Source organism: Lacerta agilis, chromosome 6, assembly GCF_009819535.1.
Source record: "Lacerta agilis isolate rLacAgi1 chromosome 6, rLacAgi1.pri, whole genome shotgun sequence".
Lineage (NCBI taxonomy): Eukaryota > Metazoa > Chordata > Lepidosauria > Squamata > Lacertidae > Lacerta > Lacerta agilis.
Window position 1 is genome coordinate 93772310 of NC_046317.1, and position 15896 is coordinate 93788205.

Below are 15896 nucleotides of genomic sequence, written 5' to 3' on the forward strand. Positions count from 1 at the left end.
CTCATCCAGTCAATTACCGAGGCAAGAAAACAGTCTAGCACTTCCATTGCCTCATCTGCAGATGCAAAGGAGTAGAGATGAGTGCCATGAGAGCATTGTTGACAGTGTGCCCCAAACCTCCAGATAACCCCACCCAGCGATTGCATGTAGATGTTAAACAACATAAGGGATAAAACTGAACCCCGAGGAACCACACATTGAAGCTTCCACTGGGTCAAAGAGTACTCCCCAAGGATCACCCTCTGGGAATGACCACCCAAGCAAGACCGGTATCACGGCAAAGCGGACAGCCGCTCCAGAAGGATACTATGATTGATGGTATCAAAAAAGGCATGGAGAGGTCAGGGAGAATTAACAAGGACACATTGCTCCTGTCCGTCTCCTGGCAAAGGTCACCAGACAGGGTGACCAAAGCAGTACCTGTGCCAAAACTGGGCATAAACCCCAATAGACATGGACCTAGAAAACCAATTTCCCCCAAGAGCACCTGGATCTGGTCCACAACCGTCCTCTCAAGAACCTTGTCCAAGAAGGGGAGATTCACAACTGGCCAGTAGTTACATAGATTATCCAAATCCAGGGAGGGTTTCTGAAGGAGTGGTGTCACCATTGCCTCCTTCTGGCAGGCAGGGGCCACCTGCTCTTGCAAAGAGGCACTGACCACCTCCTTGGCCCAGCCAGCTGTCCCTTCCCTGGTAGTCTTTATCAGCCACAAGGGGCAAGGGACCAGAGCGCAAGTGGTCACCCTGACTGATCCAAGCACCTTGTCCACATCCTCGTGCCTTACCAACTGAAACTCATCCAACACAACAGGACCAGACAGAGCTCTGAACACGCCTCGAGATTCATCTGCAGATGCAAGAGGTTTTATCCTCAAAATACTTTGCAAACAAGTCACAGCGAGCTCTGCCACCCCACCTAATTGTGGCAACGTGTTGCTGAGGGGTGCTTGGGGCAACATTCTTGCCCCACGTCTTGTGCTGTCCTAAAAGCATAAGAAGAGCTGGCTGCTGGATCAGGCCAGTGGCCCATAAAGTCCAGCATCTTGTTCTCACAGTGGCCAACCAGATGCCCCCCCCCCAAGGGAAGCCCCCAAGCAGGAGGTGAGAGCAACAGCTTTCTCCCACTCTTGTTCCTGTTCGAAGGTAGACTGGCTCTGTCCATGGAGGCTCCACTGAGGAATAATAAGATACTAAGAAGATCCCTGCAGTAGCAGGATCAGGCCAAAGGAGCCCCCCTAGTCGAACATCCTCTTCTCACGGTGGCCAATCGGATGCCTGTGGGGAAACTAGTGATCCGAGCACAAGGGCCCTCCCTGCTCCCTTTGTTTCCAGCAGCTGGGATTCAGACGCATTGCTCCCTCCAACTGAGGCTGGCTGGCTCTGAAGGCCAACAGCCACCGCGATATTGGCAGAGAAGAAGAAGAAGAAGAGTTTGGATTTGATATCCCGCTTTTCACTACCCGAAGGAGTCTCAAAGCGGCTAACATTATCCTTTCCCTTTTTCCTCCCCCACAACAAACACTCTGTGAGGTGAGTGGGGCTGAGAGACTTCAGAGAAGTGTGACTAGCCCAAGGTCACCCAGCAGCTGCAGGTGGAGGAGCGGAGACGCGAACCCGGTTCCCCAGATTACGAGTCTGCCGCTCTTAACCACTACACCACACTGGCTCTCGTGTCTCCCGCCCCCCACCCCACCCCACCCCGGTCGAGGGAACTGATGCCTGCCAAGCATTGTTAAAATGAGACAATGTCAGAGGAGAAGCAATTAGAACAAATGCTTTTTAAATATTATTCCGTTTTTAGCATGGGCAAAACCCTCTGCTGTAATGAGCTGGAAGATAATTGACAAAGCGACTCCTGCAAACCTCACCCCCCCCCCATTGGAATGGGAATGGCAAGAGACAGGGAGGCCAATGCATTGGGGGGGGGAGGGCGGGCAAAGACCCGAGGGGCCACGGAGATTTGTTTGATTTAACTAATTAGCATATCTCCTCATTCCGTTCACGTGAGCCTAAATGGGGTTTTGGAATTCTAATCTGTTCAGCAAATTAGATTATTACCTCCTTAGCGTCAACTTGCTCTTTAGACGCCGGCAGAAATCGAAGGAGATATTTCCAGGGATGAGAGGCAGCCTCGGTGACAAGTGTGTCGTGTGAAGATGAAGTGGCTGGGGAACACGAGAAGAGTCCCAAAACAGCTGGACCAGGCCAGAGAGGGCGCATCACATCCAGAATCCTGTTCTCACAGCAGCCAACCAGATGCCTCTCAGCGGCTGGGCCAAAACTCTCAAGCAAATTGGCACCTCAGTAGAAAAATATTATCTATTCTGCATTGGTCAGACCCCACTGGAGTCCTTTGTCCAGTTCTGGGCACCTCAGTTTAAGAAGGGTATTGCCAAGCTGGAAGGTGTGCAAAGGAAGGTGACCAAGATGATCAAGGGCCTGGAAACCAAGCCTTATGAGGAACGGTTGAAGGAGTTGAAGAAGAAGAACTACAAATAAGAAGAACTACAAATAAGACTCTCTGCCTGGCTCCCTGCAACCACTGTCAGAGGAAGAAGGGGGCAGTGGAAACGCCCCGCCCCTGCAGGCAGTGTGGCCCACCCCCAGAACACGCCCCCACCCTTTGGGGAGCATGCCCGCCCCCGGGATGCACACCAGCCCCGCCCCTGCCTGCTCTCCGCCCCTGGTGCCGGAGCATGAAGCTCCGCCACTGCCTGTGTGGTGTAGTGGTTAAGAGCAGTAGACTCGTAATCTGGGGAACCAGGTTCGCGTCTCCTCTCCTCCACATACAGCTGCTGGGTGACCTTGGGCTAGTCACACTTCTCTGGAGTCTCTCAGCCCCACTCACCTCACAGTGTTTGTTGTGGGGGAGGAAGGGAAAGGAGAACGTTAGCCGCTTTGAGACTACTTTGGGTAGTTTCCATCCTTAAGTCTCTATTTGTTTACCTTAAAGGTTCAGTCTGCATCTGCCATTTACAAATTATGATTTGTAAATGAAATATATAACTGTACGCGATATAGGTATAATAGCTTAAAAATGCAATGAGGATAATTGGAGGTACAAGAATTTGTTTGTAAATAAGAAAAGAGAAGAATAGCAGTTTGTTTATGTTTATGTTTACTTTGTTGTGTTTGTGTTTGTCTTTATGTGTATTTGTATTTTTATGTGTATTTTTAAATAATAAAGAGAGATTATAAAAAAAGAGACTCCTTTGGGTAGTGATAAAGCGGGATATCTTCTTCTTCTTCTTCTTCTTCTTCTTCTTCTTCTTCTTCTTCTTCTTCTTCTTCTTCTTCTTCTTCTTCTTCTTCTTCTTCTTCTTCTGTAGCCTCACATTTCACAGTGAGAGAACCACCAGAAGGCCCTCGGATCTGGACCTCAGTGTCCCGGCTGAACGATGGGGGTGGAAACGCTCCTTCAGGTATACTGGGCCGAGGCTGTTTAGGGCTTTCAAGGTCAGCACCAGGGCCGCCTTAGGCAGATCGGCCGCCATGGCACGGCAATCTCTCCGGCGCCCCCAGCGTGCCGCCTCTCCGCAGTCTCCTGTGCTTGCTGCCCCTCGGGGGGGCGAGCGGGGGGGTGAGGGCCGTGGCACTGGAGCGGTGCGGGGCTCTGCGCGCCCTTCCAGTGCTCCTGGGATGGGAGGCGAGGGCGGCCAGCTCGCAGCCCCCCCGGGAGCAGCATGGGTGGCAGCGGTTGCGCTGCCAGCACGCAAATGCCCGGCCGCCAGCCCGCCCGTGGGGGTGGGGGCAGGTTGGGGAGGGGGGCGCCCGGTATGCCGGCGGGCTTGCGGGGGCACCCCTGGGGGGCCCAGTGCCCTGGCTCGCCACGCCACTAGCCCCTATGGATGAGACGGCCCTGGTCAGCACCAACACTTTGAATTGTGCTTGGAAACATACTGGGATGTTTGTGGGAAACCCACAACCAGGATTCGAACACCTGAGCCCTCTTCCTTCCTGGGGTTTTTAATGACTGGTATTCAGAAGCACTTCTGCCTCCAATGGTGGAGGCAGAGCATAGCCATCCTGGCTAGTAGCCATTGATAGTCCCCTCTCCTTCCGGAATTTGTCCATTCTTCTCTTAAAGCCATCCACTTCCTCCTGCGGAAGGGAGTTCCCTAGTTAGCTCTGTGCTGTGTGACTTTCTTTTCTCTGCCCTGAATCTTCCAGCCTTCAGCTCCATTGGACGTTCACGAGTTCAAGTGCTCTGAGAGAGGGAGAAGGACACTTTCTCCACGCCTTGCTGTCCTCCTGCTCCACGACTGCTGAGCTTCCACTAGAGTTTTTGGTGAAGCACTTTGTCAAAAGCACCAAAATCCGTAGGGAAGATGGGTTTCTGTATTGAAATGGTCTTTGTGTAGTTCTGCAAGCATAAATCACACCTGGCACTCGCCTTTGTATACCTCTCCTTGTGTTCCTCCCACCCCTTTCATTTTTGGAGCTTCTCCCTACCCCCTTTTAATCGCAACAGGATATTTGGCATCTCTAAACGCCATATATTTCAAACCACACAAAATGCACAGCAACCCTGGAATCTGCAGTGTATATGAAAGGTTTACGCTGGTCTCCCAGTCCTAAAAATAACAGCCAGTGGCTTCAGACTCAAAGTTTATTTCAGAAGGTGGTGGGCTCTCCTTTCTTGGATGTTTTTTAAGCACCCCTCAGGGATTCCTTGGGATGCGGGTGGCGCTGTGGTCTAACCCACTGAGCCTAGGGCTTGCCGATCAGAAGGTCGGCGGTTCGAATCCCCGCGACGGGGTGAGCTCCCGCTGCTCGGTCCCAGCTCCTGCCAAACTAGCAGTTTGAAAGCACGTCAAAAGTGCAAGTAGATAAATAGGTACCGCTCTGGCGGGAAGGTAAACTGCGTTTCCGTGCTCTGCTCTGGTTAGCCAGAAGTGGCTTAGTCATGCTGGCCACATGACCTGGGAAAACTGTCTGCGGACAAATGTCGGCTCCCTCGGCCAGTAAAGCGAGATGAACGCCGCAACCCCAGAGTCGTTCATGACTGGACTTAATTGTCAGGGGTCCTTAACATTTACAGGGATTCCTTAGCTGTGATCCCTGCATTGTAGCGGGTTGGACTAGAGGACCCCTGGGTTCCCTTCTAACTCTGCAGTTCTGTGATTCTGTGACACTTGGAACAACAGGCATCTGGGCAGGAGATGGAAAAACAGACTGGGCAGCTGAGCCAGGGAAGAGGAAAGCCCTCTCAGAGAGAGTTTTACTGTGGGCTACCTCACCAGAGACAGCTACATCTATCAGCGTAAATGGAAGTCAAAGGAAAAGCAGAAGACCTTGGCCCGAGCAATTTATTTCTCACGCCGTCCTTCCTCTGGCAGAGGACTTGGCTATAATTTATCAGTTGGCCACAGGAGGTAAAAAATAGTTGTGGATCCAGCAGGGCCTTGGATAGTACCCACCAGGAAATTTAAAATCCCCACAGCAGCTCCCAGAGCCTGACTCAGGCACCATCCTTCACGCGGTTACAAACGGAGGCTTCTCCAGCTGCCTTGAGACACCTCCATGGCCAGCCACTGTCTTCGGTGGGAAATAAAATGAGCCACAGCACTGGGGGTGGGGGGAGCAAGTGCCAATCAACCCCAAAGGGGAGGGGCTTCCCAGGTGCTCCTCTGGATCAATGCACTCTCAAAAAAAATCACAGAATTGTGGAGCTGGAGGGATCCCAAGGGTCATCTAGTCCAACCCCCTACAATGCAGGGATCTCCACTAAAGTATCCCTGACAGATGGCCACCGGACCCTTGCACGGAAGGAGAGTTCAGCACCTTCCAAGGGAGGCCGTTCCAATGTTGAACAGCTTTTCATATCATAAAGTTCTTCCGGGTGTTTAATTGGAATCTCCTTTCTTGTAACTTGAAGCCATTGGTTCGAGTCCTACCCTCTGAAGCAAGAGAAGACAAGCTTGTTCCCTCTTCCAAGAACGACCCTTGAGATATCTGAAGATGGCTCTCATATCTCCTCTCAGTTTCCTCTTTTCTAGGCTAAACATACCCAGTTCCTTCAACCGTTCCTCATAAGGCTTAGTTTCCAGACCCTTGATCATCTCGGTCACCCTCCTCTGCACACCTTCCAGCTTGTCAACATCCTTCTTAAATTGTAGTGCCCACTCAGAACTGGACACAGGATTCCAGGTGAGGTCTGACCAAATCAGAATAGAGTGGGACTATTACTATTACTTCTGGGCAGGTTCGGTCCAAGATATTTTGGCGCCTGGGGTGGGCCCCAAAATGATGCCCCCCCTCTTCCCTGCTGGGGAAGGAGGTCAGAGAAGGTCTAAGTAAGGGACAAAGGGGCTGGGAGAGAGATCAACATTGGGATCTGCTGTCCTGGGGGGACCTGAGACAGTCACCCCACTTTGTCTCATGGGTGGGCCAGCCCTGCGTCTGGGATACCATTCTGCAACCCCAACAAGGAATGCAAATGAGCGGAGGGCGGGAAGGGTGAAAAGTCAGTAAGAAGAAACCAGAGGGAGTGCAAGTTGCTCGGAGGCAAATTGCGTGGTGGGATCAAAACTGATAAAGGGACCTGGAAAAAATAAGAATGTTATATTTTTTCCTTGTTCCAGAATCCAGAAGCCACACAGTAATATAAATGGAGTGCAGACCCTTTTGGGTTTGGGCCAGGCACACGGTGGGGCTCCCCCTTGCCACGATGGCTGCCTCCCTGCCAGACCTCCCCCCCAAGTCCCAGGGCCCCTTCCCTTCCCCCAAATGCACCTGTTAGTACTCTCATATCCGGGAAGTCCTGGGGAGCCCCTGGCTGTCAGAGGAAGCAGTGCCTGGCTAGGCAGATTCTCCAGAAGACTGTTTGACTGGTCCCATTTCCTTAAAGCACGCTTCACCAACCTGGTGCCCGGCAGATGCTTTGGACGGCAGTTCCTTCCAGCCGTATGATGCTGGGGCTGGTGGAAGTCTTAGCCCCAAACATCTGGAGGGCGTCAGGTTGGCGATGGCTGCCTTGACGGAATCTGCCCCTGCTCAGCGGCAGAGCAGCTGCTTTGCATGCAGAACGTCCTGGGTTCAATCCCTGCTTCCATCTCCTGCTGGGGCTGGGACAGACTTCTGCCCGAAACCCTCTAGAGCTGCTGCCAGTCAGTGTAGGCAATGTTGAGCTGGATGGAGCAACGCTCTTGACTCCATACAAGGCTGCTCCTTCCTATGTTCCTGATGCCACTTCCTTCCCTGGCAAAAGGGCAGCCAGGGGGGGTGGGCAAAGGACTCTCTCAGAAATTCCCAACTCCTCAGCCCTGCACTTCATCATATCTTATTTTATTTTTTTGCTGAAAAACCTCGGGCGCTCCCCACATCACAAGGGAATGCTGCGGCTGCTGTGCCCTTGATTTAAAGCCTTCCTGAGAAGTCATTATCGGAAAAAACTCACGCTTATTTTCGTCGCCTCCTTCCCGGGTTCTTCCTGTGGAGATGCTTTTAGCTGTCGGGAATGGAAGGGAAAGAGGGAGGGAGAGAAAAGGGGAGAGGAGAACCCATTAGTTCAGCTTGATACAAAAAGAAAAAAGGGGGGAAGGAGGAGGGGGGGCACAGAAAGCCCATCAAAATAATTCACACCTTGGCCTTTAATACAGTCTTCAAAGGCAAAACTGGGCTGGGAGGGAGACAGAGGGAATGAATTGGGGGGGGGGATATATTTAGAGAGAAGAAACCCAAGGCATGAAAGCAGAATGAAGGAAAAGAAGTGGCCCAGAAGATGCAGGTGGCAGGACACAGCAACGTGCATGGGGTTGTGTGCTTTCCCAGGGGTAACTCAAATAATTTGTGCAGCCCCTGTTCACTGCCTCAATACTTAATAAAAGTAAAGGGACCCCTGACCGTTAGGTCCAGTCGTGTCCGACTCTGGGGTTGCAGCGCTCATCTCGCATTACTGGCTGAGGGAGCCGGCGTACAGCTTCCGGGTCATGTGGCCAGCATGACTAAGCCGCTTCTGGCGAAGCAGAGCAGCGCACGGAAACGCCGTTTACCTTCCCGCCGGAGCGGTACCTATTTAGCTACTTGCACTTTTGACGTGCTTTCGAACTGCTAGGTGGGCAGGAGCAGGGACCGAGCAACAGGAGCTCACCCCGTCATGGGGATTTGAACTGCTGACTTTCTGATCCACAAGCCCAAGGCTCTGTGGTTTAACCCACAGCGCCACCTGAATCTCTGGATAGTAATAAACAATATATCCTCTCCTGCCACCCTGAACATTCCCACACATGCATCCTCTGGTAAGATCAAGCCTGTGAGATGGGTAAGGATGAGTGAAATCGCCCCATTTCAGTTGCTCTCTGTTTCACATTTTCCCTCTTCCTCCACTTTCTAAAGACCTCGTGAAGATTCATCAGCATTTTAGTGGCAATTTCTCCTAATGCATAAGATTTTGGGCCAGGCACCATTTCTCAACCTAGCCTACCTCACAGAGTTGTTGTTGTGAGAATAAAATGGAGAGATGCATAACCAGGGAAAGGTAGACTACAAATGTACAAAATTAAAAAAAAAACCAACAAATAGGCCATTGGTCGCATCCAGCAGGTTCTTCTGATGTGGGATATCGATTATGCCGCTAGGCTTATGCATTTTGGATATTTCACCTGTGTCATTTCAGCGTTGCAGGGGGTTGGACTAGATGAACCTTGGGGTCCCTTCCATGCCATATTTGGGCCCACCTGTGTGTGTGCCTGTGCGGCATCTCAGACCTTGGGCAGTCATGTCCAGTGGGTAGGATGGCAAGGTCTGGTGGGCTGACTCTGCAGCCACATATTGGGTCAAGAATTGGAGGGGGCATTCATTTTAATTATGTAACAGCTCAATAGCTTGTTTGTTTGTTTGTTTATTTTTTAAAAATAAAACTCTAAGCAGCATACACTATCTAGAGTGTGTAAAAACATCCATTGGAACAGATATGCAGCGGGCCAGAAGTATAAAAAGCATGCAAAAGCAAATAAAACAAAAATTCATGGTATTCAAACATATGAAACAGGGTCAAATTATAGAATTGTAGAGCTGGGAGGGATCCCCAGGGGTCATCCAGTCCAGCCCCCTGCAACAGGTCTTCTGGGTCAGGAAAAGCCTGGGCAAAAAGACGTCTGAAGCCACTGATGGTTGACATACCCGCCAGAGAGAAGGGCATTATTCCCCCTTGATTTGCATCGTGTGATTTAGGGTCACTCAGATCTCTGTTTTTCAAATAAAGGAATTTAAAAGCAAGAAGAGCTGCAAGACGCCCGGCAGCAAATATTTAGAACTCGCTAAAATGAAATGATATGTGGACATTTCTTGTCCTTATATTCTTAAGGAATTGTGTTTGTTCTCTTGTTTAACATTTACTTTAAAAATCAATAAAGGTATTGAGCAAACCAACACGAAGACGTGGTCTTGGGATGAGATTGCTTTTTTTTGGGGGGGGGGGATGTACCGGTATTTGCAAGGCAAGTATTTTGATGCACTGGGATGACCCCCCCCTCCACTGCCCCCCCCCCCACCTGACACCTCCTCCCAGGGACTGAAAGGAGGCAGGTTAGCCCAGCTGCCCTCCTCCTTCCCTCCAGCCAGTTTGCAAAAGGAGTTATAGCATGTTCTGTTAGCAGGGCTGTACAAGCCCTCCATGCTCACAGAAATCAGATTCATAGCCCAGAAAAATGGGGGGGGGGGGAATTGCACATTAAGATTCCTAAATCTTTGCTTATTTTGTATGCATTTTCTCTGCTTCTAGACACGAAGTGCCCTGAAGCTCCCCTTTCATCAATGCAGTGCATACGGAGGCAGCTAATCTTAGCAGTGAGCTGAGCTCTCTGAATTTGGTACAGACACCAATCTATTCTGCCTGGGTCAGGCTCCGCTTAGAGTCCTGTGTCCAGTTCTGGGGGCCTCTTTTTTAATTTTTTTTAAAATGCATCATCAACAACAAATAAACAACAACAAAAAAGAAAACATATATACAAAACTACACACAAGAATAGCAACAAACACTGAACAAAAACACAAATTGGTCTAACACTATAGACCCGACCTCCCGTGTATTCCTTAAATTGCCAAAAAAAATTTATCATAATTTCATAATTTAACATCTTCTTGATATATCTTAACTCTTATATCTAGCTTACAATTATTACTGAAGTTCCTCGAATGCTGCAACAGAATTTAAAACCACTGTAATTATATTTCAAATATTCTTTGTAAACCTCCCATTCTGAAACAAAACCCTGTTTTGGTTTATTCTTTATTTTCTCTGATAGACCATTTAATTCAGCATATTCTGTTAGCTTTTCGACCCAATCATGTATAGAGAGGATTTCAATACTCTTCCATTTTGCCACAATGAGAACTCTTGCTGCTGCCGTAGCATATAAAAATATACCCTTCATTTTTTTGTGGTATATCCGAATCTATAATTCCCAGGAGATAGGCCTCTGGTTTTTTTTTTTTTTAATTGAAGGAGATCTTTAACATTTTTTGCAGCTCTGAATGAATACTCTCCAGTTCTGGGGGCCTCAATTTAAGGAGGATATTGACAAGCTGGGAGGTGTGCAGAGGAGGGCGACCAGGATGATCAAGGATCTGGAAACCAAGCCTTGTGAGGAACAGTTGAGGCAGTTGGGGATTGCTGCAGAGTTTGTTTGTTGCCTGACCAGCTGACCAGGCAGCCTTTTATGGGGTGAGCTGGGTACATTTTTAAAACTGGCCACATTTATCTTGGAGAAGAGACAACTGAGAAGTGACCTGATAGCCATCTTCCAGTATTGCATGGAAGAGGGAACAACCTTGTTTTCTCCTGCTCTGGGGGGTAGGACTCAAACCAATGGCTTCAAAACAAAATTAAAAATCCCTTCCAGTAGCACCTTAGAGACCAACTAAGTTTGTTCTTGGTATGAGCTTTCGTGTGCATGCACACTTCTTCAGATACATGCACATGAAAGCTCATACCAAGAACAAACTTACCGGTAGTTGGTCTCTAAGGTGCTACTGGAAGGAATTTTTTTATTTTTTATTTTGTTTTGACTATGGCAGACCAACACAGCTACCTGCCTGTAACTGGAACAATGGCTTCAAGTTGCAGGAAAGGAGATTCCAACTAAAACCCGGGAAAAAACTTTCTGGGAGTAAGAGCTGTTTGACAGTGGGACAGTCTTCCTCAGAAGGTGGTGGACTCTCCTTCCTTGGAGGTTAATAATAATAATAATAATAATAATAATAACAATAATAACAATAATAATAATAATTTATTTATACCCCACCCATCTGGCTGGGTTTCTCCAGCCACCCTGGGCAGCTTCCAACAGAACATTAAAATGTAATAATCTATTAAACATTAAAAGCCTCCCTAAACAGGGCTGCCTTCAGATGTCTTCTAAAGGTCTGGTAGTTGTTGTTTTCCTTTGACATCTGGTGGGAGGGTGTTCCACAGGGTGTGTGCCACTACCGAGAAGGCCCTCTGCTTGGTTCCCTGTAACTTGGCTTCTCGTAGTGAGGGAACTGCCAGAAGGCCCTCGGAGCTGGACCTCAGTGTCCGGGCAGAATGATGTAGGTGGATGGCCATCTGTCCTGGTCCTTCTTTAGTTGAGATTTCCTTCCAACTCTACAATTCTATGACTCTTCTCTGCATTTAAAATAGGTTGCCTTTTTTTTAAAAAAAAAAAACCTGATTTCATTGCAGTAACTTCACTCAAAGAATCTGGGGGCTGTCATTTGGTGAGGGCAGTGAGAATCGTCTGCAGGAGAAGGCCGCCCCCACCGCCCACATTCCAGCCCTCCAGGCCTGTAGCTCCTTGGGAGAAAGAACAGTGAAATTAAACCTTCAGCCAATTAGTTCTTGGCTCTGGCAGGAGGCTTTCTGGGTATCTGCGTGAGGGAGATGGTTCTATTATGCATGCTCCATAGATTAAAACTGCATTTTTAAAAAAGGTGAGAATTAAAACTAACGGAACATATTCTGATAACTGAAGCATGAAACAATGCGCATGTGCCTTATGCGGTCAAATGGGAGATAATCAGGGGCGTTGCAGAGGGGGGGGCGAGGGCCCCGGGCAGCGCCCCTGCTGGGGATGACACATCAGGGGGACGGCCCCGCGCACTGGGCTTAAAAAAAACTTTTTATTTTTTATTTTAAAAAATTCTTTTTAGGCTATTTTCGGCACTGCCGGGGTGGAGCCGCAGGGGCCGCCAGCGAATCGGGGTTTCACCCCCCTCGCTGGCCACCCCTGCGGCTCTGCCCCAGCAGCGCCGAAAATAGCCCCCGCCCTCCAGCAGCTTTTTGCGCCGCTGGCTGGCTTGCGGAGCCGGGGCAAGGAGAGGGGCAGGCCAGCGAAGAGGGGTGACACCCCTCTTCGCTGACCTGCCCCTCTCCCTGCCCCACTTGCGCTCCCCCGAGGGGGCCCGGGCGGGCTGCAGAGAGTCCCGAAGCCACAGCCTGGCACCCCTGTGTGCTACAGCAGCGGCTTCGGGACTCTCTGCAGCCCACAGAGGCTCCCAAAGCCCCCGCCCGGCATCCCCTGGGGGTGGGGTGTCGCAGCGTGTGCGTGCGTCATGACGTCATGACACACGCACGCGCCACGATGCCCCCGCCCCCACGGGTGCCTCTTGGCTTCCCGCCCTGGGCAGCCAAGGGGCTAGGAACGCCCCCTGGAGATAATAAAAGTTTTCTGCACCCACAGCCAGGCCTGGAGGAGCACAACCAGACTGATCAATGCATTGCACTCCGGTAAGTCGGCAGGCAGAGCAGGGCTCCCTCAGGTGGCCCAGCATACGAGGGTGGGGCGTGGAAACAGAGACAGAGATCAGCATTCAGAAAATCATTTCTCCAATGCAGTGATCGCTGCTAGAGAATCCCTGACAGATGGCCATCCAGGCTCTGTTTAAATGCCTCCAACAAAGGTGAGTCCACTACCTTCCACTGTCAAATAGCACTTCCTGGTTTAAAGTTCTTCATATATTTGAAGATGGCTATATCCACATCTGGAGAAGACTCTTGAGAGTCCCATGGACTGCAAGAAGATCAGACCTATCCATTCTGAAGGAAATCAGCCCTGAGTGCTCACTGGAAGGACAGATCCTGAAGCTGAGGCTCCAAGACTTTGGCCACCTCATGAGAAGAGAAGACTCCCTGGAAAAGACCCTGATGTTGGGGAAGATGGAGGGCACAAGGAGAAGGGGACCACAGAGGACAAGATGGTTGGACAGTGTTCTCGAAGCGACCAACACAAGTCTGACCAAACTGGTGGAGGCAGTGGAAGACAGGAGTGCCTGGCGTACTCTGGTCCATGGGGTCACGAAGAGTCAGACACAACTAAACAACTAAACAACAACATATCCACATCACCTTTCCGTCTTCTCTTTTTCCACGCTAAACATACCCAATACCCTCAACTGTTCCTCATCAGGCTTGGTTTCCAGACCCATCATAATCTTGGTCGCCCAACTCTTGGCCACACTTTCTAGTTCATCAATATCCTTCTTAAACTTTCAAATCTATCCAAGTTGGTGGCCATTGCTGCTTTTTGTGGAAGCAAGTTAAATATTTTAACTATGCACTGCATGAATAATTACTTTCTTTTCATTATTGTTTCCTCTGCCCTGAATCCTCCATTATTCAGGTTCATTGGAGGTCACCAAGTTCTAGTGCCATGAGTATGCAGAGAGGCAGTGTGGTCAAATGGTTAGAGTGCTGCGGGTTTCTTTCAGGCATCTGTCTGGCCACTGTGAGAACAGGGTGCTGGGTGAGATGGGTGTTTGCCTGACCCAGCAGAGCTCTTCTTATTGTTATGAGACCGTGGGTACCAGACACCCTAAATTCCTGGGTCCAGTTGTGACCAGGAAATTGCCTGGGGTGACAGGCCATTAGCAGGAGAAAAGGAAGGTGATGAGAAAGGCTTTAAGAAGGGAAAGGCTTTTGTTAGAGTAAAAAAAGCCAGGGTTTAGAGTTGGCTTGGAATGAGATATGGAGGAAAAAAGTTGCAGTCGGATCTGTTTGAATCCTAAGCTGCAGTTATGGGAGAAGCAAGCCCCTCTTGGGGTGCCAGTGCTGTGAGCCCCACCATCATAGGCTCAGGTTGTATAAGTGTGCCAAACTGCCAATATCGTCCTATCCCAAAGACACCACAGTCTCCGCTGCGCCTTATTTGCAAAAGGAAACACAGGCACTGGGTGAATGCGCCTGGAACCTGTGGAATCTTGCACGGCTCGGCTAGGGTGTAACCCCCTGTGTTCTTATGTGCACCCCCAAAGACACTCTGGGACAACAACGGGGCTGAAGCTTGGAGCGCCCTCTCCCTCTCGCTCGGATCTCCTTCCTTCTCTCGCCCCCGCAGGCACAAAATCACCACCAAGCCCCATTACCATGACGCGAGAGAGGCCCTGGCCATTGTTTGGCCCTTATCTCTGTGTGAGCAGCGAGTGGGAAAGAAAGAGACAGATGTTTGCAGAGTCTGATAGCATGGGAGAGAAAGGCGGGAGCGGGAGAGGGAGATGGAAGGGAGGATACGGAGGAGAAGCGCCAGGAGCGGCTGAGAACATGGTGGCAGCAGAGCGGGGGTGGTGGTGGGGGGGGTCTGATGGTATCAGGTGCCAGGAGGCAAGGGGGCAAGGAGGCCACTGACCTCGGGCAACCTGCTCTGCCCTGGGCAAGGGATCTCTTTCGCCTTTGGAAGAGGCGGTTTTGCAGGATCGTAGAGTTGGAAGAGGGCTGCCATTTGGCCGGGGGTGGGGTGGGCAGCCACTGTTTCCCCCTGGCCACCCGCAGAATATCCAAGTAGTCAGATTTATTGTTAGGGCTTCAGACCGTTTTTATAATATTATTTTGAGACGTCTAGAGAACGACGTCAAAGCAGCGATGGAAGCAATTTGGGTAATGAAATGAACGCAGCTTAAATGAACGAGAGGCAAAACGAATTTGAGCTTTAATAATGGCAAATTAAACCTCCAGATAGCAATAATAACAATTAATAATAAAAAATCTTGCACACCCCTCTTAGAGCCAGAGTGGTCTAGGGGTTAGGGTGTCGGACTAGGCCTTTGGAGAGAGCTGGGTTCAAATCTCCACTCGGCCACGAGGCTCGCTGGGTGACCTTGGGTGCCAGCCACAGCCGCTCAGCCTACCCTACCTCACAGGGCTGTTGTGGGGATTAAAAGTGGAATCACAGAATCTTATATGCCACTGTGAGCTCCTTGGAGAAAAAAAAAGTGGGATATAAATGGAATGAATGGAATGGAATGAATGGAATGAATGACATGAATATTGGACCCTTCTCTCTAGGCCAGCTCTTCATAGCACCAAAAGGATCGCCAGAGGAGGCATCCCGGGGGGGTTGTTCCCGACCAGGAATCTTTTATCCGAGTGGAATCCTGCAGAGAGGGTGTCTGCAGTGGGGATGTAGCTGCACTGGGCTCTTTGCAAAAGATGGAAAGGTGGAGGTGGAGGGGGGGGTCTGCCATACCTGGTTGGAGGCCCAGTTCTGCTTGTCCGTCCAGTCTCTGTGAGTGCGCACGTACCACCACTGGATCTCGACGAGTACGAAGGGGATCCGCTGCCACGGAAGGAGCACAGCCATCTCCACGGTCCTCACCAGCCCGGGCGGTCATGTCATGGGGGTCCTCTGTGAAAAACGCTGCAGGGGAGACAAGAGCCACAAGCAAGGCGGGTCATCGGTCAGGAGTCTTTAGCTCTGCATTTCACAGCAGGTTGATGCACAGATGCCAAGGGGGGCGGGGGTGTTGCAACACTTTTCTCCATGCTGACCTCTGCACTCCTCAAACCATTACGAGGGCAGCATACTTTTGGGTTGCTTGGTAACCCCTTGAAAGGCTGGCAGGCTGGACTGCTGGTTCTCACCCAAACAAGAAACAAAGCCTTGGTTTTTATCACAATACTTTGGCACATGGGGGGGGGTG

The 15896-nt window shown here is 50.3% G+C and overlaps 1 protein-coding gene across 1 annotated transcript in view; it reads right to left on the minus strand.

Moving 5' to 3' along the window:
- Window positions 1-15602, minus strand: part of VSTM2L (V-set and transmembrane domain containing 2 like) — a 29736-nt gene extending 14134 nt beyond the window's left edge. The window contains 4 exon segments of the mRNA XM_033153896.1: window positions 7402-7452; window positions 15443-15513; window positions 15516-15561; window positions 15564-15602. Coding sequence (XP_033009787.1) covers window positions 7402-7452; window positions 15443-15513; window positions 15516-15561; window positions 15564-15587 — 192 coding nt within the window. The 5' untranslated portion in view covers window positions 15588-15602.
- Window positions 15603-15896: the final 294 nt, after the last annotated feature.